Source organism: Pelecanus crispus, chromosome 7 (assembly GCF_030463565.1).
Source record: "Pelecanus crispus isolate bPelCri1 chromosome 7, bPelCri1.pri, whole genome shotgun sequence".
NCBI classification, from domain to species: domain Eukaryota; kingdom Metazoa; phylum Chordata; class Aves; order Pelecaniformes; family Pelecanidae; genus Pelecanus; species Pelecanus crispus.
This window is the reverse complement of record NC_134649.1, coordinates 35,512,283-35,537,513: the sequence shown is the minus strand read 5'-3', so window position 1 is coordinate 35,537,513 and position 25,231 is coordinate 35,512,283. Positions and strand designations below refer to the sequence as shown.

Here is a 25,231-nt window from a genome sequence, read left to right as displayed (position 1 = left end):
GAAAGTAACTAGTAACAATTACAGTTAAAATACTAAATGTGAATAATGTGAATATAAAAATATTGCTGAAAACCTTTAATTTGTTGGCAGTAATTAACACAATTGTAGCCATCTCTTCTTTATTCATTATGTCTTCATTCTATCATTTAAAACTATTTATAGTGACACTGGGTTGGTTCACAATAATTTCCTTCCACCCACAACCATTTATAATTTTTTCCTCCAGTAATTTTATAAACTTAATGGGGTTGGTTGGTGGTTTGGGTTTTTTTTTTTTTTTTTCATTTCCATCTGCTGACAGAAACCAACCTGTCTTACTATATTAAAAAAAAAAAAAAAAAAAAAGTCAGGGTCAGAATAGCACCCATTGAGCAGCACAATTTTAAAGAGTGCATGTTGATATTCATTTTCCTTCCTTCTAATTCTGCAGATGCAAATTAGCTCAATGAGGGAACAGTGTGGATAGTGAAAACACGTTTATTATATATTTAGAAATAGTAAGCCTAGTAAAGTAATAAGTTTTGACGTTTAAGACCTTTCTATCTGCTATTACATGAATATGAAATGTGAATGATTATTTGCTTCTCTTCTCAAGAATGCCATTCCCAATCTAAGCTTGATCAAAGTGATAGAAAATCAGAATAAAAATACAGTGTAATAAAATACACAATGGGCATTGAAGACAGTGTACATTTAAAACAGTCTCAAAAAAAAAAAATCAGTGCAAAATTCACCTGGAATATTCTTCACTGTTGCCTCAATTTTTCTTTAGGCACTGTGGGAAGCCACTTTTCAACTTCCAAGTTAACAAAGCACAATCTAAATACTAAACCCCACCATGCAAAAATGTTCTGTCCTCAGTAAATGCTCTTAATTGGCATGACACAGCAGTGACAACCTCGTCTTCCCTGATTTAATAGGTTTTACAAAAATTCTCCAGTATGTAGGAATTTTAACTGGAGATTACATTCCAGCAATTCTTAATTCACAGATTATATATGAAGAAATAGAAGGTAGAAAATTATGCAGATGGCTCTTATTTTAAAAACCCATCTACAACTATAGTGGAAGGAATATCAAACAGCTTATTTTATATATAATGATGTCTGCACCAGAGACACCTGGCTGTAACAAAACATAATACACAGTGGACCTAGGACACTGGCAATGTCTTGTAGTATGTTACATTTTGATGTATTTTATCTTTGATATAAAAGCCAGATAATGATACAGCTGGGAAGTGTTCTGAGCTGTAAGGCACACAAAAGATCCAAAGTTTTGCAGGTCCTACGAATGTCTAGACAACAATATGGTTGCCCTTGATCAGCTAACTTAGATAACCCTGCAGCTTAGTACTTCCACGTAGAGCTAAATGCTCCCTCAATATAATATATGTGTTAAATATACTTCCAATACAACATATTCATTCAAGCCAGACTTCTTTTAAATTTAACGAAGGAAAAATGTTATTTTATCTAACTCAACAGATACACTTCCCCGATATCATAACTATACCTGCTTTGGTCACAGACACGCACACACAAAACCGAAAAACAGCTCAATGGTATTAAGAACACAGATCCAAGACTACTGAACAGAAAGGTGCATTTCTTTGGGTTTTTGATTGTTTTGTTTTTAATCCTTCATCAGGTTCCTATTTTCCATATAACAACACAATATTTTTTTTTTGTCTCTACCCCTCATCTATTAAATTAGCCTCCCATAATTTATTCAGATTCCTTCTATATCACCCCTAGTGCCCTTTCACTCCACTATCTTCTCCAGTCCTTTCTTATGACTGAGTTTTCTCTGCCTTTCCTCAGTGAGGATACAGACTCTCTTCACTGTAACCATTCCCTGATTCTGATGACACCTGTAAGGATTTAACCACTGGCAAAAGTGGTTAAAGGTCCAAATGCAAATGGGCGGAAAGGAAAGCAGTCAAGAACCTCAACCAAAGAACATGACAAAAATTATCCACTCTAAGCAGCAGCGAAGCCCCCAAAAGATTATGTAAGAACTTCCTTATCAATGAGAACATGGGAAATAATGACACCTTTCTAAAACTTCAGGTTTTTTTAGTTTGTTTGTTGTGATTATACTTTTGTATGAGTTCAGTGACACCAACTGGAAGCAGCTACCTTAAAGTGAATGACTGAAATAACTCCTGGAATGGAAAGGTTTTTAACAGTGGGTAAGAAACCAGTCTACTTAAGTTTATCTACTTTCAAAATCCAGTTTAAATACCACCCTTAACCAACCAGAAAACAAAAACTACCTTCTCTGTACCAATGCATCTGATCAAATGGGGAAGAACTTACCATTAAGTTACACACCAAAAATTAGTTAAATGCCAAATACATCCAAGAAAACAGTAAATTACTTGTTTGTAAATAAAAGCTACATTCATTGACTACAATATTCAGTATGAATTCTTTACTGAGCTTTCACAAATAAGTCTATTCAGAGGACTGTAAAATACTCCTATGAAGAAAGAAAATTCCTCTGTTTTGGACCTTTCACTCTCAGCTTTGGATTACTTGCCATGATCTCTGTGTTCATCCAACCAAGTTCATTTTGCAGTCACCAACATATCACTTTATTTATTTTAAATAAAAACTAATTTATTGATCAATTTACCAGTATTTACTTGGAAATATGTGGATGCAGTACATGTAGTTTAATAATTTACTTACATATATATGGATATATATATGCAAAAAAATCAATGGTAAATTGCATCTGTTGGCATTATATATATAAACTTAAATATGCATGTGTGTAAAGATATGTACGCATATGCATATGCATCCACATACTAAAATGTACACACAGAGACATGTATGTGAATAAACACAAACATTTCAAACACACACATTACACTTTTTTAACTGTGCATAAACAATATCATCCTAATAGTATCTGAAAGCAGTTTGAAAACTGGTGTAAAATCATCGGTGGAAAAAAATCCACTTCTCTTCATTGCAAATGTTTGTTAAATGTAAATGCTGATATTCTACTCCTTGGAATAACGTTTGTCTGCATGTGGAATTTCACGATAAAAAGCTTTAAAGTCCCAGGTTTCTCTAGATAAACCCCACTGGCTTACTGATGCATGAAAGCACTGAAATTGAATTACTGTACAACAGCAATTACTTTTCACAGTACAGTTATAATGAGAATCAGCTTCACAACATACACCAGGTAGCTACAGTAGGAAAAGTTAATAAAAAGAAATCTCTTCTATTTGCATTTTCCACTGCAGCAATGGTAGTTGCCTTAAGGAGAAATAATCCTTAACACTTGATTTGCCATCTTACAAGTAAATCAACGATCATTTTTACAGGATTCTCTTTACTTGAAAAGAAACACTAATGAAAATAGAAATTTAACTGCATAGCTAGTTTTAATAATAGCTTTTTGAATATTCCCTAATAACTTATTTATCTTTCATTTTGCTTTCTTTTTCACTTCTATCTTCAATTTTTTCCTATCACACCATTAACTAGGAAAAGTAAAAGCATCAAATGAATAGTTTTAACTCCACCTCTTTTCCACTGCCAAGTTGATGCAGTAGTCATTTGTTACTGAGCATTATGTCCGTCATCGTGCTCTATTCTCTTCAGTTTCAAATGAGTGGAGTCACTAAAGTATCATAAAACCTTCTAAAAAATAAAAAAATAAATAAAAAAATCACAGCTAACTTTAAATTTAGACTGATCAAGCACATTTCCTATGACTGAAATAACTAAAAGTACAGGAAAAGCAACTGAAGCAATACCACAAGTGACAGCGGACTACACAAGGCTCTCAAAGGGATTATTTTGGTTTGGCTGTAAAATTAAACCCACTGCTGAACAACACAGGAAACATTTCCACTTATCCCACCTTATGGGCAGTAAGATTTTTCCCAACTCGAATGTCATAGTCTTAAAGGTAAATGGATACTTCTACATTTGTCACAGCTAGAAACAAAGCATCAGCGACATTGAATCAAAACAACTCTTCAGAGGGTTTAACTTAAATCATGTCACAAATATTTCAAAACAAAATCTGAAGTTGCCTCTCTGAAATTCAGTAAAGTAGGGCAGTATTAGGAAGGAAATAGTTAACAGGAATATCGTGAACTGACATAGATCTAAGGTAAATAGTGAACACTGGGGAGGGAGAGAAAAAAAAGCGTTGCTTGCAAGGGTTTCCATCAGTAAGTAGATGACAAAAGGTTATATAATTGGTTTAGCACTTTCAGTTTTCCATTTATTTTATGTATCTGACAGCACAAAAATAGGACATTCTGTGATAGGATAATTGCATACTGAAGGGTAATTCAAACAGGGGATGAATATGATAAAAATCACACTGAACCAACTAATCACTATGAAAAGCGATGAGACAGAAAGATAAAAATTCAACCAGAATATAAAGGGGGAGGAGGGAGAAGAGAGTTCAAATGTGATTAGTAGCTTTGAACAAGTTAATGTGTTTGGAAGCATAAAGCAAAACAAAAAACCTAAAGGCCTTTCCAAGCCATCCTATTTCTATATTTCCAGGTCTTTCTTCTTGGCCTTTTCTACAAATTAAACATTTTATATACTGTGACTTTCTGAATAGTTGTCATAGATTGCTACATCTGCTAGAACCTGAAAAAGTATGTCAATTAACATGTTTTATTTAAAAAGTATTTTAAATTAAACCATGGGTTTTGATGTCTACTTGAAGCTAATTCAATGAGCAGTGTAGGGTAACAATTCAGGGCTACACTGGAACATTGGAACATGTTTTCTGAGCACTTGGATTTGAACCCTTGCAATGGTTGTCCCATTATTTCTAGGGCTGAGAGATACTTTGTAAGGTACTCTTCATTTAGTACTTATCCCAATATTACCGCCAGCATATCTAAAATATTACTCTGAATTCTGGGTTTCAGTGCTCTTCCTGCAAGTTTCCATCAAAAGCTTATATCAAAATTCTATTATTTTAGAGGCAACATGATGCAGTATTACTTTGTCTCAGCATGGAGAAGGGGTCTTAGGAGCTTTGCAACTCCTGTCTCACCTCTCCAGATATGAGGAGAAAAGTAGCTATGATGTACCAGAAATGGAACTTGTGCAAAACCTGCACTGTACCAAACGATTTTGTACTTATCAGGACATAAAATACTAAGCACTACTTAGTACCAGAACATAAAATGCCACTCACTACACCTCTAGCAACCAAGATGGACCACATTAGGTAATTATGCAAAAAAGAATAACTTTATTGGAAGGTACACTAAACAGATGATTTCTTAAATGAAGTGACCCTGTCCAAACCAAGCTTCTAGCTTCCTTTCCAAAGATGGAAACCTTCCAAAGAAGGCACTGGATTTCAGTCAGTTCCTCCAGCACTAAAACCCTTTCACACAACACTATATGCATAGTTTCACTTCAAAGAATTTGGGCTTACTTTCACTCAGTATGCTGGCCTATATTGCTCCTATATTTTTTTTTTCCTCCTTAAACAAAAGCACCACCTGTATGAAGAGGCCAAACCAGTTCTAAACACTCACAAATGTTAGAAAACATTCACTACAAAGCTCCAATTGCGAGACAAACTGCTCTTCCCCAAGAGCACTCCACACCGATGGAACAGAGCTCCACTTTCCTCGTGTGCAGCTTGCTGGTCACTTCTCGCCCTAAACAAGTGCTGCTCCGAGAATCTTGTTTTCACACTGTTACGATCTCAGGGCAGCAGCTTGCTCTGCTAAGGAACAAGGAAAACCTCACCCGCCCCTGAGTCAATATTCTGCAGACTTCTGGAAGCTGTTGCACACATCTTAAAAGTGCAGTTTTTCTCTGAAAAACAGATTGTAAAAATAGAATTGAGGGGTTCCATGTCGATTGTCTTTCTCTGCTTCCCTGCCAAGTGTGCTCAGTTTACAAGCTGAAATATGTTTTACTTCACTGCCAGCCCAGAAAATTCAACCTCTAAAACACAGCCAAATTCCTTCCTCCCTTTTGCACCATTACAAAAATAAAAGGCTGAAGGCGAAATTGTATCTACCGTTACACAAATGGAATCCCTGTCCTTGGGTGATGCCTTAAGCTCCACAGTTGAGACACAAAGACCTTCAACTCAATTAAGCAGACAAATCTGGCTGAAATAGAGTAGCTGGTGGTAAACAGCATCACCATAATGTCCCATTTGTCTGTAGGTGATGTAACAGGAACACTGTTACAGGCAGTCACCTAAATTTCTAGCAAAGAATAATGCAAAGTGAAAACTACAACAGGAAGACCTGTTATCCTCTAGTTACAATGAACTCCTATTTGATAGAGTAAAGCACAGAAGTCAGAACTTTTTATTTTTTTATGGTAAATCTAATCTAATAGGATGCCAAAGCTACTACAAAAGACGGATCAGAATGGAGATCAAAAAAAGCCCCAAAACCCACAGATGTACAGAAAGCTCAGCGTAGCTACTCAGTGATCATTAATAAGTTGCCTTTAGAGTGATGTAGTACTTTCCACAATTAGAGGAATTTTGGATTTAGTCCCATTTGAGGTATCTGCATCTTCTAGATTTGAACTAAAGGACAGTTATTTAACTCAGAAGATTCCCTGCAATACTATTTTTATAACAGGGAGCAGTGCAATTAAGTTGCTTTGGTGTGATACATTGAAATCTAACATTTTAATGCACAGCCATATATAGTAATGTTTTACTGAACCCAAGTGATACGTTACAAACTCATATGGGAAACTGGTAGTCCAAACCTAGTTACATTCTCTTGCATTTATCTGTTGATGATATAAATAATTTATTTCTATTCTCTTGAACACTGATCCTAAAATACTTCTGAACACTTTAGCATTTCCACTTCAGCACCTTCAATTGCTACTATAGCCCTCAAAGCAGAGCCTAAATCATACACTCATTTTTACATCACAGAATGAAATAGCAGGTTGATCTGCTGCTTACCCGTACAGCTTCAGATTTTTTATGAAACATTTCTTCCATATTCTTTGCTAACTTTTTCACAAGCTGAAGGCCATCAATTTCTTCTATTGCAACATCTTTCTCATATTCTTTGTATTTCTGGAAAAAAGAAAAAAGAAAAAAGAATTAGAGAAAAGTTATTCACAGTGAACCAGCTGAAATTTTGACAACTAATTATTAGTTTTGTATTACATTTTTGCTGACATTCTTCATTTATTTGATGTTTATTTGTGTGACAGAAGGCTGCTTTGTGCCAAGATGCTGTCACCGGGATAGAACAACTGGGTTAGAACCAGAACTCTGTTAAGAAAATATAACAGAAATATTTATCTCATATACCGTAGGAAAACAATAATTCCCCTTCACAATGTTTAAACTACCCCTCCCCGCAAGTGAACAACAGCCAAAAAAAGTAGTAAAAAATCCTCATATCCCATCCAAAAATCATTTAAAAACAGTGATATGCTTGGCAATCCACTGCACCTTAGCAACCTAGAATCCTCCTCAGCTGAACTTGTAGAAGTGTATTTCACGAGCTTTATACAATACTTACATTATAAATACTTACACTACAAGCTTATCTACACATTCTTAACTTTCCATGCAAACAAAACCCTAAATACACCACATAAACATGAGTCTGCATCTGAATGCAAGCCTAAAAGTATCCTTTATACAATATGGATGAGCGTTAGCTTATGGTCTCTTTTCACAGTGTGAATAACTCTCAGACTGACTAAGCACTAAAAATATATTCAAAACAATTTTTATCCTATATTTTCTGCATATCATAATTTTTTCCTTCATCAGTGTTTACAATGAAGCTTGTAAAAATATAATATACAATAAAAGCATAATATTCATTGGAGTCAATCTTAAAAACATTTAGTACTGAGAACTTTCCTCTTTCCCATGTTATCCCACTGTAGCCTGAACTCAAAGAAGTGATGGCTTTCAGCCTAGTTATTGTTTGCTTATCTCTGTTTAAAACATGTAAGAGTTATGATATACTACTCATTGCCATTGACCAAACCCTTAAGCTATTCACATAACTGTACCGCCACGATACTGCGAGGAAGATGAAAAGCATACCTCGCTTCTGCTTTAGCCCTATGTGCAAAAAATACCTTCCAAACTTCTAAAGCACACTCTTAGTGCAGTACACAGCACAATATTTGAGTCAACAAAATGAGCTAGTATTATCAGAAAGATTTATCAATAAAACTTGCCTATAGAATTACAATTATCTCCAAACCTTATATAACTCCAGAGAGAAAAGAAAGAATAACAGCATCATAAACAGTGGCTCAAAGCACCTGGATGAACACTAAAATGATCAAAACAGTGAATGAGTCAGGACCAGTCATGTCCTGGCTAGTGATGGAAGGAAGGACTCGACTCTAAGCGAATGCGTGCATATATTGTACCATTTCTTCTGACAAAACTAATCTCCAAGGCAAAGTGACACTTTGGACTTGCTTTAGTCTTTACACTTCTCTGCAAAAACTTGTGTGAATGTTTTGATAGGCCAATAATATTTGATAAAACAACATTTACAATTTCATAAGAAGGTTAAAATATACAAAGTTGCCAGTAAATGTGTAGGACACAAAATTTTTTATATTCTGTAATTTTCCCATTTCAGTAATAATTTCTTATTTTGCCCCCCACTATTTCCAGTTATAAGACTCTATTCTAGCTGAGATTTTAATGTTAGCTGTTAGCCCAAGTAATCTAAGAAACCTCAAGCAGACCACCTGCATTTTGCCCCCTGGAGGCAGGAGAGGAGGTTTATTTTTTCCCCTTCTTGGTCTTCATTTAAACACCTTAAGCAGAGTTCTGATTTCAACTCTGCAAGTCCATTTATGCCATTACTAAACTCACTACTCTCCACTCTGAAAAAATTAATTTAGCATAGCACAGTGATTTGTCTAAAATAGAAAAATACTGGGGTTTTATTTACTGAAGAAAATACAAGAACAGAGTAGATAGAGAGGGAAATGTTATTGTAACAAATAGTAACTGTGATAAAATGTAGTAAATTAAAAATAAATTGAAAACATTCCCAGTTAATTAATGATGTCAAAGTCTGTTCACATCCCACAGGATTTGAAGTGAAACAAAACGCAGTGTCATGAACAACTATTGTATTTATTATGTCAATAGATCAAGTACAAATTTAAATCACTTATTTCAAGCTGCACAGATCATGTTCAACATATCAACTTCTGATAAAAATGGTTTCCTTCAGACTTGACCTTTGAGTTCTTAGAAAGTATTCTAAAATGCATCACTTCAAGAGACTATTTTCAGGTCATCAGATTTATTGATTTAAGCTTTGCCATCAAGTGAAGAAAACCAGGAGATTATTCACTGCATTTGTCTGAAAACTGAATGGTACAGTTGAAGTCGACAAATTTTCTAGGCACAGAGAATCATACTGTATAGTCTATTAGGCTATTGTGAGAACATATTAAAAAGTCACCCTTCTCAATTTTGAGTAACTGATGCTTTTGAAAATTAATAATAAGTTGCACTCAAAATAGATGTGAATCATTTATTAACTGATAATTTATGGGTTTATAATTATGGTAGTTCATAATACATAAATTCATTTTTCCTAATTTAAATGCCAAAGTTCCAACATTTAAAAAAAAAATGGAGGAAATAGAAGATAGTATTTAAGTTCTATTTGAAAAGACCACACATCTTGCATGGTGCATGTCTAGTCAATTGTTAGAAACCTTCAAGAGCATTTGCAACAAACTAGAAGCATTTACTTGATCTGCAAGACCTTGGCAACCAAGAGGTTTACATAAGAGGTTTACATAAGATGTATTTTACATTCAGTATTTCATTGCCATAAAAATACTTCTATTATTTTTTCAGCCATCAGTGGAATGTTCCAAAGCAGGGGAAGTTATGTGGTTGGAAAAAACATCAGCTGTTTTTAGTATCCTTGTGCTGTAGTGATTGTGTCTGGAGGGAAGAGGTGCCAGCTTAATCTGTGCATGCCTATGCACTTCCTCTTAGTACCCAATGTGTGTGAGGCTGCTAATTTAGATTCAATCTAGAGAGCAGCTGATTTTATAATACCTATCAATGCAAGGAACCTGAATCACAGCAGATAGTGAAACAGCAAAAACACAATAAAACTGTAACAAAGGGCATCATTAATAATGGATTCTCTTTCACTGCAGAGGCTGTCTGACCTCCAGGCTCTCATCATTTCCCTACCACTAGATTTTACATATTAAATTTGTTTTTAATTTAAATAAATTAGCTAAAACAGCAAAGACATAGTTCCTTTGAAATAAATTTGAAATAATTTTTAAATGAAATTACTTATTTATTTTAATGTAATCTTGAGAAAACAGCAGTGTGCCACTAGGGTTGCAATTAAGCAAAACATTATCACAGGCAGCGGTGAAAAAACCTATCTTCTGGGCCAGGCTGTCCTGTATATTCTAGACTTGCAAACTACCTTGTAGTACTGCTACTCTGAATGGCCCTTCCAAGCAATGCCTTAAATAGCCATTTCCTTCACTGTAAAAAATATGAAGTTGATGATAAAGTTTTGTTTGTTTTTTTTTTTTTTAAGAAAAAGAAACCCTTGGTTCTTTTTCAATATTCTACAATTATAATCCAGTAAGAGATACAGAAAAATTCTCATCAAAATTTGTAACATAGCCAGTAATACATCTGTACTGTTATTAAAAGGAGAGAAAACAGCCTTAACTTTGCTGTAAATAATTGACTTGCATAACAAAAGCATATGCAAAGTTAGAGTCACAGTTGGACATTTCTTTAGATAAGTGGATTTCTAATTGTCTAGAAGATCGAGCAGATACAACTTCTGATTTGCTGTGTTATAAAAAAAAAAAATACTTGAAATACTGATTCTTTCTGCTTACAAAAATCAGCATTTGGTAAGAAATTCTCCAGAGAGACAAGAACATTTATCATTTGAGAAAGCACACAAAAATTACATTATTTCTTCAGTATCTGTTTTGCCAGATCATTTCACCTAAGTGCCAGGGAAAGACAGGCAGTACTTCACTGTCAGAACTTTTAACACTGTTCATGGATTTAGGCATGGGGCTTTTTTCTTGCATGGTAAATGATCATCTACAAACAACATACCAGAAAGCAATCTATACAAAACTCAGGTCTGAAGCATTTAATGCAATCCAAGTACTTGGCACGGAAACATCAACACACAAAACAAAACAAAAAAACCCACAAACCAATAAAAACCAAAACCAACAACAAATGAAAAAAAAACCCCAAACCAAAAACCAACCAAACAAATAAAACCACCACACCAAAACCCAAGCAGCTTGAGTGATCAAGATAGGAAAAGAAATATCCTCTTGAAGGAAGACAACTTCAGAAAGATGCCATGTCAGCTACAGTTTGAATTTTTACTCCTTGTTTTTTCTCCAACGAGAAACATGATTCTTTGTGTTCCTATTTGTATTTGTATCTATTTCTATCAACTCATGAAAATCAAGACAACTGCCTTTATGCTGTATATAAAAGTATTTCAAGTGTGTAAACAGTCCTTAGTATCAGTCTTTTGACAAGCCTGTGGGTGCTTTGTACATGGCACAGAACAATAAAACCATTTATGATGAAAATTATTCCCACTCCCCAGGATTCAGAGCCAGTAAATATCACTACCATCCTGATTAAAGAAATTTATTTTCTCAACAGGAATATTGTAACAATCCTTTAAAAGTAATCTGTTGGTTTGTGTTGCATATTAGGAACTGATATACGCCTCTGAGGTGTATTCATAGCTATAGCTTGCATAGTTGTACATACTTTGCAAACGTTGCTATTTGAGAGTGTTTACATGTTAAATAAATATATGCATGTATACATTTTTTGGTTTATCATGAAAAAGCAGAACCAGCATGCAAATGAAAGATCAAATATCCATTCAATCTATCCATTGTTTTCATGAAAAAAAAAGTATGTTTACTCCATGCCATTTGCAAAAAAAAACCCCACCAAACAACCCCGCATCAAAAACACTTTCAGATGTTTAAGTCTCAACATTGAAAATGTAAAGTGAGATTACAGAAACAAACACTTTTTATTAAATCACCAACTTTTTATTTCAATTAATATCTATTTCCCAGTAGAAAGGCTGTACTATGCATTGCTTGGACTGTTTGAACTTGCTTCAGATAACTCTGCCATGTAAGTCCTAACAGTGACATCCTTTGGCACAGAAGTACTGGTTTGAAGCGCCACATGAGCTACTTGGCTTATCACAACTATTTTAGTTCCATATTTGAGATGTCCTGACAATCAAATGTAATCAATGAATGAGTCTGCAAGGCTGCAAAAAGCTTACAGCAAACAATTTGCAGCTCAATGTGGTTTCTTCAGTTACAGAGTCAAAAGCTATGTCAGTCTTAAACGGAGTTCTGTCTCAGTTAATTCTTAAGCCTTAAACTCATGGATTTCTTCACTAACGTTGACTTTCCTGCACAAAGTAACCTTGGATTTTTAGGTCAAGTTCTTCTAGACTTTAGGGATCAGAAGGTTGATAATATACTACATTTTTATGCATCAAGAAAAATGTTTTTTCTTTCACTAATCTATTCCTCATTGCAAAAATAAAGCTCACATTAATTTTTTATGCTCTTCTCATTATATAATATTTTTTTATTTATATGTTATTAACACTACCGCACAACATTTAAAACAAATGGCATTTATTCAGGCTGCTTTAAAAACACCTACTCCTTTTTACACTTTGTGGGGTTTGGTTTTGGGTTTCTTATTTTTTAATTATAAAACCCCAAACCTACAATTTTTGTGGAGCAAACTGACAATGTAGTCATATTAGGTGTTGAACTACACCATTAACAGTTCTGTTGAAATTAAAGGAACTATGCACAGTACAAGGCTTTTCATTATTATCAAAATATGGCTCTGAGCTTTTGAATCAAAACTAAGAATATAAATTGCTTTTGATGTGGAAAAACTATTGCAGCATTTTATAAGACAATATTGTTTTAAAACAGTATTCACGTTCAAATTGATGTGAGACAAACTATGAAAGTTCAAACCTTATGTGGCTGGAGCTTTTGCGGTGCTCTACCACACCAGCACACATCCCTTCTGCATGTGAGAGATCATAGAGTAATTCCCAGCAGAAGATTTAAAAATATACAGCTCAGCCTCTAAATGCTTCATCAGAACTGAGGGGCCACTAATTATATATGCGCTGTTGGAATAAACCTGAATTTGAAGCCAAATAAAAAGCAGTCTCCAGAATTACATGCACTCGTGAGTGGGAATCTGAGCTTTTCCATTGAGCAGAAGGGTACTCAGATGGCACTACCACAGCAGAGATATCAAATACAGATGGTGCACAGACTCATCTGTGAATGTCTCCTTAGTAAAAGATTTTGCATTGTCCCATTATCACATTGACCCTTTGGTGGTGTGGTTTTTTTAAACTAGAGTGCCAGTGTTATGTTGTTATTATCTGGTCCTCCTTACTCTAAAATGCATTCAGTCGAGCAACTTTAAAGGCCTTAATAAAATAAGCAATGTTAAGAATTGTTTTTATTTTGTTGATGATAGCCAGTGAGCATTTATAAACAAAATTATTTTAGTTCAGAGCTGGTATAGAATTTTTCATCCACAGAGCTCCAAAGACTATATAGAAGAAATATCTATGATAATCTCCATTCTGTACATGAGGATACTGAGATGTAGATAAATTCAGTGACATGCCCAACATCACACAACAGTTCATAACTACAAAGAGAACAAGGTCTCTTGGTTACTCTTCTAGTGCCCTGCCCAGTAGACCACAGATAACTTTAAGTTCAGCTTGATCTGCATGGAAAGATGAGTCACAACAGCATATTTCTCCTCACCTTGACATTAGAGAACTCCTTGATAATTGGGAGTTTGAGTTACACCACATTACACACTCCTATTAACCTTTACTGAACCTCTTTGTGTTGATGAAATCCATCAGCAATGACCATTGTGATGGCACACTCCTTTTCTGCAGAGAAATTTTTATTCACTTAATCAAATGACTGCAAAGAGCTTTACATTAGCGTGCCATGTTTGACTCTTGCCACACACTGGTGTCTGAGGAACTCCTGTTGCCTCAAACTCCCACTTAGTTACTTCATAAAATACACTGTGAATGCAAAATACTGAAATATTTGTTACATACTATTTTACTATGATTAGCTACTCAAAGCTGTACCTGGTATATTATAGCCAAAGATCAGCTATCCTGGAAAATCTGTTATCATCAGCAGACTTGACAAGGATAGTTACTGCTTTCCTTGCAAAATAATTTACACACAATGTAAGTATCTTACAGTCATTGCAAGGGCACTATATCCCCAGGATATTTAATCTTTACAAAGATATTTACTTCTGACCTATTTTTACCTCATTGCTACACGCAAGTGCTACAAAAACAAATCAATTAAAGTATTAAGCGGAATGGTAATCAAAACCAACCAACCAAACCCAATTCCTGATTTAGCAATATTCCTCTGCCCTGTCTGTGAAACATGTCCACACAAGATGTCTCCTCAAACCTTTACACAACTAGATACGTATAGGTATACCACGTAAACAACAACAACGGGAAGAGTCTTGAATATATACCTGGTTAAAACAGCTGAGCTAGTGTGGAAAGATACAAATTACTCTACAATATAGAGTATTTCTCATCACAAATAAATTTTAAAAGCAGCAGTCACATTGGTGATGCATAAATTATAAGATTCTCTAATAAATAAAAAGATAAGGAAACACACTCCGTGAGTTTCAAATAGTTCTCAAATTTACCTGAAGTAGTTAAGCCTCCACCTAAACAACCATCACTAAAAATGGGTGATCCAAATAACAATCTAATTAGGAGATCTAATTCCAAGCAGTCGAACAGAGGTCAAGAATACACTGTCATCTTTCCCTTTAACAGAGTTGCTTTGGGTCAGGGCTAACCAGAGGAAAAAAAAAAAAAAATTGTTTGAGAAGGTTTGCCTTGCTGCTGCCTCCAGCATCCAGTGGCAGAGGCCGAGGGGACTTTGGACTCTTTTGCAAGAGTGCCAGCTAACCGTCTTTCCTGACTATAAACTCAATCATATTGAAAATGGTTGAAAAAGCAAATTACTGGCTTGTAAATTCTCTCAGCCATCTGAAACATCTTCACAGGCCAACACAGGTGTTTTAAGAGCCAGTTAACCAAGACTATTAAAAACGGCTTTAGAAATATACTTTACAGAAGCTATCTAAGTAATTATACATACCTTTGCTTCTATTTTAGAAGAGAACATAAAGCCCTCATTTAAACCAAAAAAGAACATTCTGGAACTGCCCTGGAGACTCCTTTTTCCATAAAGACATACTTGATACTCTTGAAAACTCACTACAGTATTTCACATGAACTGCTTTAAACAATGAACAAAAAAACAATAGGTATAAATCTGCAGAATAACAATATGACCCAGAGGGCATGTTCATCTAAGGCAAAGCCATGACTATATTTTCAGGTGAAAGCAAGTATACAGCTAATCTGTTCCTCACAAAAGTCTGAAGAAATGTAAGAATGGAGTCCTTTCATCCCAGATAGTTATTCTGAGTTACTGAAGATTCAGAAGTAGGGAACCTGACAACTTACTTTTTTCACCAATTTCTCAGCTGGGATGAGACACTACAACATTTTCTTTTGTACACCAGACTGCATTGGTTTTCTCTGAAAGCCTTTATGGTTACTGGAAACGAGGACAACCAAAACAGACAGCTTGCTTTGTGCTGTAAGGTCACAGGATACATCCACAAACTAATTCTTTCAACAGACTTTCTCTATAATGTGTTTTCTCATTACACTTTTATCACTGTCTCTCTCTCTCTCTCCCCTTATTGTTCCATTTCTGCAGACCTATGCTTTCCTTACACCCAGCTGTTGTGCTGGGTTTCAGCATTTCTACATACTTTTATTAGACAATGCTTATTTTCCATCCCAGAAAAAACAGACAATTGTCTTCTCACCTTCCATGGTTGCCCCAAAATGATCAATAAAATAAAATGAGCAACAAAGAAAGCTAGAGACAAAGTGGAGTATAGACACAAAAACTGAAGTGCATTCTGAAGACAAACCATTGCTTAGCAATGCCCATGTCTTGTGACAAGATTTAAAAGCACTGCTCATTTAGAATAGCTAATGGTTATTGTTCCTCAGAAAGAGAAACATGTAATCTCATCTCCTTGGGACACAAACTCTGTTTGCAATTTGCAATGTTCTCTATAACTAACATTCATCTGCTTGGATAATACTTCTAAACCTCTACCCTTTGCATTGTGCCGGACCTTCAACATTAACTCTTAAACGGGCTTTATTTCATTGTTTGCCACTATGAAGGACGTGGCATTGATCCCTGCTGCTATATCTCATCATTACACTTTTCTGTATCCACCTGATGAAAGTTTTTATATTGATTTAGGGTTTTAGACAGCTATCAGAACACTACATATCAAAGTGGACTTGTAATAACATGAAAAAGCATAACATCTGAATATCTGAACTCAGGTACCTAAATTTAGGCTTCCAATTCTTCATTTCAACACTGAACATGAAAAATTATTTTATTTTCAAAAATTTAAACTCCCCTCAGTCACATCAAAGCCAGCAATGTCAGTACATTCCCAGCATCTCTGAAAAATCACACCACGGGCATGTGGTCTGTGTGCAGATGTCTTAAGAAGAATTCAGCAGGCTAACCATAAAAAAAAAAGATTTGGAAACCAAACTATAGTATTTGGCACTGCCTGGAAGCATGAAACAGATTTGTGTTTTTGCCACACAAGCTAATGCTTCTCGCTTTCGTGTGTGATTCTCAGTCACTTACAAAACTTCACAAGAAACAGTATAGAATAACTACCCTTTCTGTACATTTAGGTAGAGTAGTATATTCACCACTATTTCTTTCAAAGCCTTGTAAAACAAACTGGCAAACACACAAGGGAAAAAAAAGGGTTAAAGTTTGATTGCCAAACCACGTTCAATCCAATATTTAATAACTGCCTTTAAAAGACTGTAATATGATATAAACTAAGCCCTGAACAACAGAACTTGCCCAGATCTTTTTCTCTTTGGACCATTTAGCTATAACGCATATATTCTTAGACTGGCATCTGAAATACTGGCATGCTGCTAGCTCCCAATATTTTTTACCCCCTCTCAACAGAGTTTTTTCTCTCTCATACTTTTAAAAATGAAGCTTGAAACCTAGTTAAGAAAAACCCCTGTGCATAAAACAACACACACATCAAAACCATAGCCAGAGCTCTGTTTGTGGCTCTTGCTTTGGTTTTGGTTTTTTAATGAAAATTGGACGAATAATCTACAGAATAATAGCCTTTGTATCATATCACACCCATGCTATACCATAAGGAGGTATTCCAAAACATCACTGCAAAGAGTAAATGAACACACTCAGCAATTTAAAATTTTGCAGAGACAAGGGTGAAGAATATCATCCTCAATCTCAGTCCTAATTTTCCCCCAAACTGAAAACACAAGTTGTTTTATTAAAGTGTACATAGCTCCCTAATGATATTGCCTTCATCAAAACGTTGTCAAAACCTAACCAGATTCAGACCCTCTACTTTGTAAAATTGTACAGTCCCATGCCTGTATTACACTCGTCTTTTTTTCCCCCTCACAAAAACCAACCAACCAAGCAAACAAAAAAACCAAAAAAAACCAAGACCAAACAAGAAAATAAGTTGACTACCAAGCTAGGGTAGATTAATTTTTTGTGTACTTACATGTCTGTATTTGATCAGGTTGGAAACATTTCAACAGATCATCGTTTTAGGGCTGGTTTTGCAAAACTAAAAAACTTCTGCCCAAATTTAACCAAATTAAATCTGAACCAAACCTTTCTCAACTTAAAGTGTAGGGCACATTTTTTCTTCTATTATTTACAGAGGTTTCTACATGCAGTTAGTTGTATCATACATACACAAACCTGGAGATGCTTATTCAGCTTTTGTCTGATTCTCAAAGGACTAGAAAGTTTTGGTAATTTAGGAATTCATCACATTTCCATCAGAGTTCATCTCACCAAAAAAATAAAGCATATTACACATAGCACCACAATAAGTCATCACTACAGCATATAGAAATAAACCATCTAACTCGAGAGTCTATAATAGAATGCATAAACTAATACTTTTATCAGAAAAAGTACGGAGCTTTTGCACTAGAAAGGATGCAGCAACAGCTTTGTTTTGCTTGGTCAATAAACCACTATTAATGATAATGTATCTATGAATTAAAGATGCATCAATCTGCATAGCAGAGAATAGAAGCCATGAATAATAGCCAAATCAATACTATGAAGTCGTAAAGAATACAGTGTGCTCTCCTTCAGGCTAATGGCAATTAATTTACTTTTTTTCCCTTCACACATGAGAGGAAGCTAGTAGAAGACCACTTTAATCACATAAAAGTTGTTAATTAGAAAAAGAACACACACTGTTATCTCCTTACTGTATCTTTTCTGTTCATATGCTTATACCACTTAAAAAAATTATTTGCACACATCTAGAGAAAACAGCTTATGTTTTAGGAGCATATGCAAATACTGGCTGATATTTTCAAGTACTACAATTTGGAAGTTTGCTTCTTAAATAAAAGATCTTGTTCTAGTTGGGATATTCGTTAGTATAAATGGCTGATGTCAAAAATCATATTTCTGCAACAGAAATACTCTACGAGGTAATATATGTATAGAAATGTTTTAAGCCGTATGTGGTTCATTGTACCATAATGGAAAGCCTTAGCACTGAAAAATTGTGCTTGCTTATGTTGAGGCTTAGTTTATTTGATTTAACTCCACTAGCTAATTAAATAATAATGCTTTTTTTTCAATTAAAAAAAAGACCCGGTTTAAGTGATCATCGTCTAATAGAGGCATCCCCTTCCTAGGGAATAAAAAAGATTTGGTGGTCCTGTTACTTTGAGGGACTGGCCCTAGAAGAAGCCTCTAGAAGAAGAAACAAGATGAAGCTACTGGTTCTCTGGTTTTAAAAAGTGTGCCATCACTTTCTGAAGAACAGCATTCTAATACTGTGTTTGAATTCTTTTAAGTACTATTTTTGCACAAAGTAAACTTTAACTTGCTATAATTGACAGTACATTTTCACAAAGACATCGACTTCAAAGTTTCCATTGTAAAAATATATTCTTCATGATAACGTTCAGCAAACTGCCATCAGGAGACTGTTAATGTTTCATCACTTAATAAAAATACACAGTTTTGCTAAGCCTCAGAACATCAAAGCAGGCCACGTGAATCACAGGTTACTGCTAGTCAATCTATTGATAAATTCCACTCTGCACACCATAAAGCAATGACCTTCCTGGTGAACTGCATTCAAGCCTCTAAGACAGCAGAGTAATTAACATACACTTAAATTAAAATCACAAGTGGTCCTATTGAAGCAGGCAGAACAAGGCAGCACTTAAAGCTATCTGTGTGTGAATTAGGGTCCCAGTGGTCATTCCTGACTCTCAACACATCCTTACGTAGTTTTGCTAAACTCATGTCATCAAGCTCAAAAAAGCTAACTTCTGATACTGAGCTTGACCTCTGGTTGTTTACCAGCAACTGTGTAAAAGATTCATAATGTAGGGTTGCATCTTCATCTTGGGAGCTTTCTGAAAAAAGTTTTGCCGTGAAAGAACATAATGCAGATAAGCAAGGGCAGAATACTCTCTTAATTTCCAACACCAGATTTTGTCATGTTAACCTACTGGAAAAATATAATAATTATTTAGATTCTTGTCGAACTCTACCCTGCAATGTAAAGACCCTGAATTTACTTGCAGGTTTCCTCCTTTCACAAAAATACAATTTGTCCCTTATTATTACGAATGTACAAAGAACAGCGTACATCAATAAAATATAATTGTGGCAACTGGACATTCTGTTTGCACTTGGAGGTATGGCAGAGCCTGTGCTGCATGCACAGGACTGCCAGAGGCATACATCTGTTTGTGCAGTTCTAGTTCAGTAGTTTAAGGAATGAAGTATCACCTCATTACAGAACTGCCATGTATGAGTGAATTTGTGGAGCTTGCCCTCCTCACAGTCAGACAGTTCTAATCTCCTTGCAAACCACAGTGGCAGCACAGAGATGAAGTGTTAAGCTTATCAGGCCTCATCTGTACCATCACCTACTTAGTTAAGCCCAGGCCATCCATTTCTCTGTCATTTCTTTGTTCCTGAGGTGCCTGAATGCATAATAGCCACTAGCAAAAGACACAAGATATCTTTAAGACTTCACAAGAACACCACCTATATTTTTTTTAAAAACACAAACTGAAAACAATTCACAAGCACCATTTTAATCATAGGTTGCACTACCTGCATTTTTTCTTACACTAGAATTCTACCTTGCACTATCATGACATAACCTGTTACAATAAAGCTATTCTTTTATATTAACTTTCAATATTTGTATAGAAATTCCTAACTAAGCCTGTATTCCTATTACAGTATAACAGTTGGAAAGGGTTCTGGTAATTGAAAATCTTATTGCATAATAAAAACAACTTTGTACTCAACAATTCTTTTTGGGCATCATCAAGCAAATCAATAGAGTTTTGTTTCAGTCACAAAATAAGGATTGTTCTTCAGTGGCTTTAAAAAAGGCATCAAAAAAGGTTGCCTTTAATTAATTCAAAATAAAGTTCCCTTTTAACCATTTGTTTTTAGTAACACAACTCTGCTTGCGAGATCACGATACCTTACGGATTTTTGTTTCAGGAATAAGGCCCAAAACTTTACATATGAGCAACTGCACCCACAAGATTCCCTAAACACTTGGCAGGAAAAAATTGAAGTGGCCTCTTAGTGAAGTACTCTGAGCTAGGTAGAAGACTTGCCCTCAGATCAGAGTCATTCTGCTGTTTCAGGAGCATCCGAGCCAACATAGTGACCGCTTGGTGAGAGGTCTGACCACAAGGGACTCCTCTTCCTAAGCACTTTCTGGAGCCAGGGGACTGAGATGGACTAACCTCCAAGGTTCCTACTCACCAACTGAAGGAGACTCTTCCCCTCTCCCCTAACTATGGCGGAAGTACAAGTAAACCAGTTTGATTAGGCTAGTTAGCAAGACCTGCCCACCACATCTCCTTCTGGTTTAACATGTCTTCCAGATTACTGTTACAGGTGTACAAGATGCACATGAGGAGACGTTGATGCTGTTCCAGACCAAACGTCAGTGATAGCTATCAACCAGGGAAAAGAGCAACTACAGTTGCGTTCAGTCTCTGAGGTGCTGGGAATACACAAGCAGCATGTTGATTATCCCCACGTAACCCTGTACAAACAATGCAGCAACATTCTGATCAAATTATGTGTCATCTACACAAAAACTCATTTAAAGGGATTTTGAAAATGGAAAAAGTCCTTTTGCAGGAACAGCCCAAGCCTGCATGCAACACTTCGCTAATTCATATCTACGGAGTCTGGAAGGATTCCTGAGCATTATTTATGCTTTAAAAGTACTGATGGTGCCATCTTACATCTCTAGATGTCTCCAGAAAACCCTAATCAGGCGTAGGCCAGTGGTTGGACTGGATTATCTTAAAGGTCTTTTCCAACCTAAACGATTCTATGATTCTATGCCTGAGTTGAAAAGGGAATGTTTTCCAGCCTTCAAAACACAAAAAAAATGTGCTGTTCATGATTAGCAATTTGCTTTTGGCTCATTCTTCAAAATTTTCCAGTTCCAACCGGAGATTAAAAGTCAAACCACAAGAATACTGCCAATCACCTCATCATTAGCTCCTTGTAAATCAGCAAAATAAAATTATACATTTCTAAGAGAGAAAGAAAGAGAAAGGGAACGTTTATTGCAGTAAATTAGATAATTTTGCAATAACAGCTTACATTAAGGAATGTTAATTTGATACCTGTCAGTTTTACAGCTTTCTGTCAATACTGCATTTGAAAAAAAGTCAAGGAATAAGCACACAAATATTCCAATCACACTCCAGCCCATTTATATCCTTGCTTCAAACAAAGAGGTCTTGGTGATAGCTTTAGAAGAGATGTGTGGTTGATGGAAGCTCATTCCCAAAACAGTGCAAATTGCATGAACCCACTTGCTTAATAACTATGTAAACATCAGAGTTTAGGTACCACAAGGTGTAAAGTAGTGTACACTACACCAAAAGCCACTAGGAGCCTCAACAAGATGACATTGCTAAATAAATTGAAGCAGAAATTGAAGAAGATGCAGGATATCTAAACATGCTCTTTCTAATCTCTGGTTCTCAGTACTAGAAGTGAAAACATGCTTCTAGCAAACCAACCTTTTATTGTATATTCATACTTTCCAGTAAAAAGTAATGATCAGTTACCAGATTTAGAAATCTTTGATGACCCTGATAGCTGGGAAAATATCCTCCACTATACATTAGGATCTCCTGCCAAAACTGACCAAGGATACCCAAGTTACCACAACGTATTTTTGAAGAGTGACTCACTTCACCATAAACTGTTTATTTCACAATTAGTAGTTAAAGAAATCACCCATCCTCTATCACTTTTGGTGAACCGTTAACATCCCACTAAGAATACCAGTGCTAGATTATTTTCTTCTCCCCATCTGGTTCTGCTGACCCAGTGTATAAGATTACTCTCTGGAAAAGAGAAGCCACAGGGACAGAATGAGGCATGTTTCTGTGAGGCCCTCATAAAAGTCTCTGGTTACTGTGGGATGACAAAAGGAGAAGTGCCAAAGCACACAACAGCACAGCTGACAGGAAGATAATGTCCCGATGCAACTGTTCCTGGATATTTTACTGTTATTGCTTCTGTAATCCTCATCTCTTTGTTCCGTTAATTAGCATGCAGCAGCTATAATCCTGCCCAGAAAAAAGTCTTTGTTCCTAGATAATAATTTCACTAACAAGCAGAAACATTTTACAAATTTTATAACAACAAATGAGTCAAGGTCATAATCAGTTGGTCATCTTTGGCTTTCCTTGGAATTCTTCAGTAATCCAATTTCTAAATAATATCAGCTAACTACTAACAGCATATGAAAGGACCAATACATTTAGAAAAGATATCCGATTCCATGACTCTTAGAGCTTAACTTCCATACAGTGTCCACAAAAATGTAGTAGTTCCCTTCTGTTCTCATTTAAGAAGTTGGAGGTGGGTTTAGGGGTCATATATGTACAAAAAGAAAGGATAAATAGGTCCCTTTTTTTGTACAGTACACTAAGAGTCAAAACAAAGCACTTGCTAAATGACAACTGGGGAGACAACAAAAATCTCCTAAGCACTGCAGCTGTCTTCCCAGCACTGCAGCAGCCTTCTGATGGAATTATTTTAACTTTTCTGTGTCTTCATTTCCTCATTCGTAAATAAATTAAACTTGTCTTACAGGAATAGTTTGATGCTGAAATTGCTATCATTCTTCAACATCCTTGTATAAAAAGGATATACAAGCATTTAAAATATATAATTCATTCATTCACTAAAATATTTACAAAGAACTGAAGATGCTTGAACTTAAGATTTTCTGAAGTAGTTTGAGAGGACCAGGTATTAGCATGTATCACAGAGCAAACTGAACAAGAATGAATAAATATCCAAAAGGACCATTAAATTTATTTCTACCCCAGTAGGATATCTTAAAAAAACAGATCTTTGAAGCTGTATCTGAAAATTGAGTTCCCTTGAAAATATCTTGGTAAATAAAAGACTAGCCTTTTTCCTAAAACAGCACACTCACATTAGATATACAATATTTAAGACTTACTTATTATTTCTATTTCTTCCCCAATAATTTGTAGTATGCATGTTTAGACTCCTAATTATTTATTGTTCTTCCAGTTACTGGTCCTGGCTTGTCACCCTTTACCAGGGCTGAATTGCCATAAAAATCCCATATTATTCCAGGTTTAGTTTCACAAGTTGCATTTGAAGAAATCATCATTTTGCTCTATAATAAAACATCTTCTAGACAGTCAGCATATACTCGTGCTTCATTTTTTTTTCTTGAATATGAGACTTTTAATTCTTTAAAATGAGAACTACAATATAAATCAAGTCTGATTTCAACTGTCCCTCTAAAGAGGCTTTAAATTTTAGAACACTGAACTGTCACATTATTAATAATTTCTTCAGAATTCAGCTTTCATTTTACATATATATTGAGAGAAAAAATATACCAAAACTATGCTTTGTAGTTCAAATACTGCCAAGATAAACATGACCTGTCTAATTTCAGGCAATGGCTACAGTAAATAATAAAATTATCTGTAATATTAGGGGACAGAGGAAAGGAAATCTCACAGGCAGCATAAAAAGTCTTCCTATTTAAGCTTAAAGATGTTTTGAAAAATCAGTTCTTTTACCAATAAATAGAACTTAATAATAGTCAAACAGACCTTACAGAAGCATTTTAACTCCCTTGTTATTTGAGAGCAACTATGGAAAATTTAACTCAAAGGGATTTTGGTTTTGCAGTAAAATTAGCATAAGTGAAATCTGGGGTTATAATGAAGGCTATGTTCTTAGAGGAAGAATGGTCTGGTGGTTGAGATATTAACCTTGGACTCGAAAGAACTGGGCTCAGGTCCCAGCTCTGCCACAGAGTTTTGCATAACCTTGAATTAGTCCCTTAATTCCACAGTGTTTCTCTTCTCAAGGTATTAAACAAAGATAATATTTCCATGGTCAGCTTCACCTTGCTCTTAGGCTTAGTGTTGCAAATTAGGCAGAAAACAAAAAGCCCCCAGTAGTCTAGCCCCAAGAGCAATTTGTTTCAGGACTGAGAATTAGTTTCTGTTCTGAAGGCTTGGTATCAGTCTCGGTTTGCATGGTGCAATCCCAAACACCATCAAAAAATCCTAGGAACTACAGTAATAAAACAGTCAATAATAATAGCATTCCAGCAATAATTTTTGTATCACATATACTGTATCTGCATAAAAGGCAAAGGCTTATTACATCAATTGCTAAAAAAAAGCCTAGCTAGCTAACTTCAAATCTAATATAAAAAGTCAATACAAATAAATATTTGGGTTTTAAAAATATATTACTGTATTTTTGGTACACATACTCTGTGTATGTGTTTAAAAACTGAAAAGAATACAGAACTTTGAGTAAAACTTGAATCTGATGGAATAAAACATACTTTGCATAGTTCACATGCAAGGAAG

The 25,231-nt window shown here is 35.3% G+C and overlaps 1 protein-coding gene across 1 annotated transcript in view; it reads right to left on the bottom strand.

The window, feature by feature from the left end:
- CACNA2D3 (calcium voltage-gated channel auxiliary subunit alpha2delta 3) overlaps window positions 1–25,231 on the bottom strand; it is a 480,096-nt gene that overhangs the window by 374,273 nt on the left and 80,592 nt on the right. Inside the window, exon 3 of the mRNA XM_075713919.1 lies at window positions 6,961–7,077. Within this exon, the coding sequence (XP_075570034.1) occupies window positions 6,961–7,077 (117 nt within the window). The remainder of the gene's footprint in view (window positions 1–6,960; window positions 7,078–25,231) is intronic.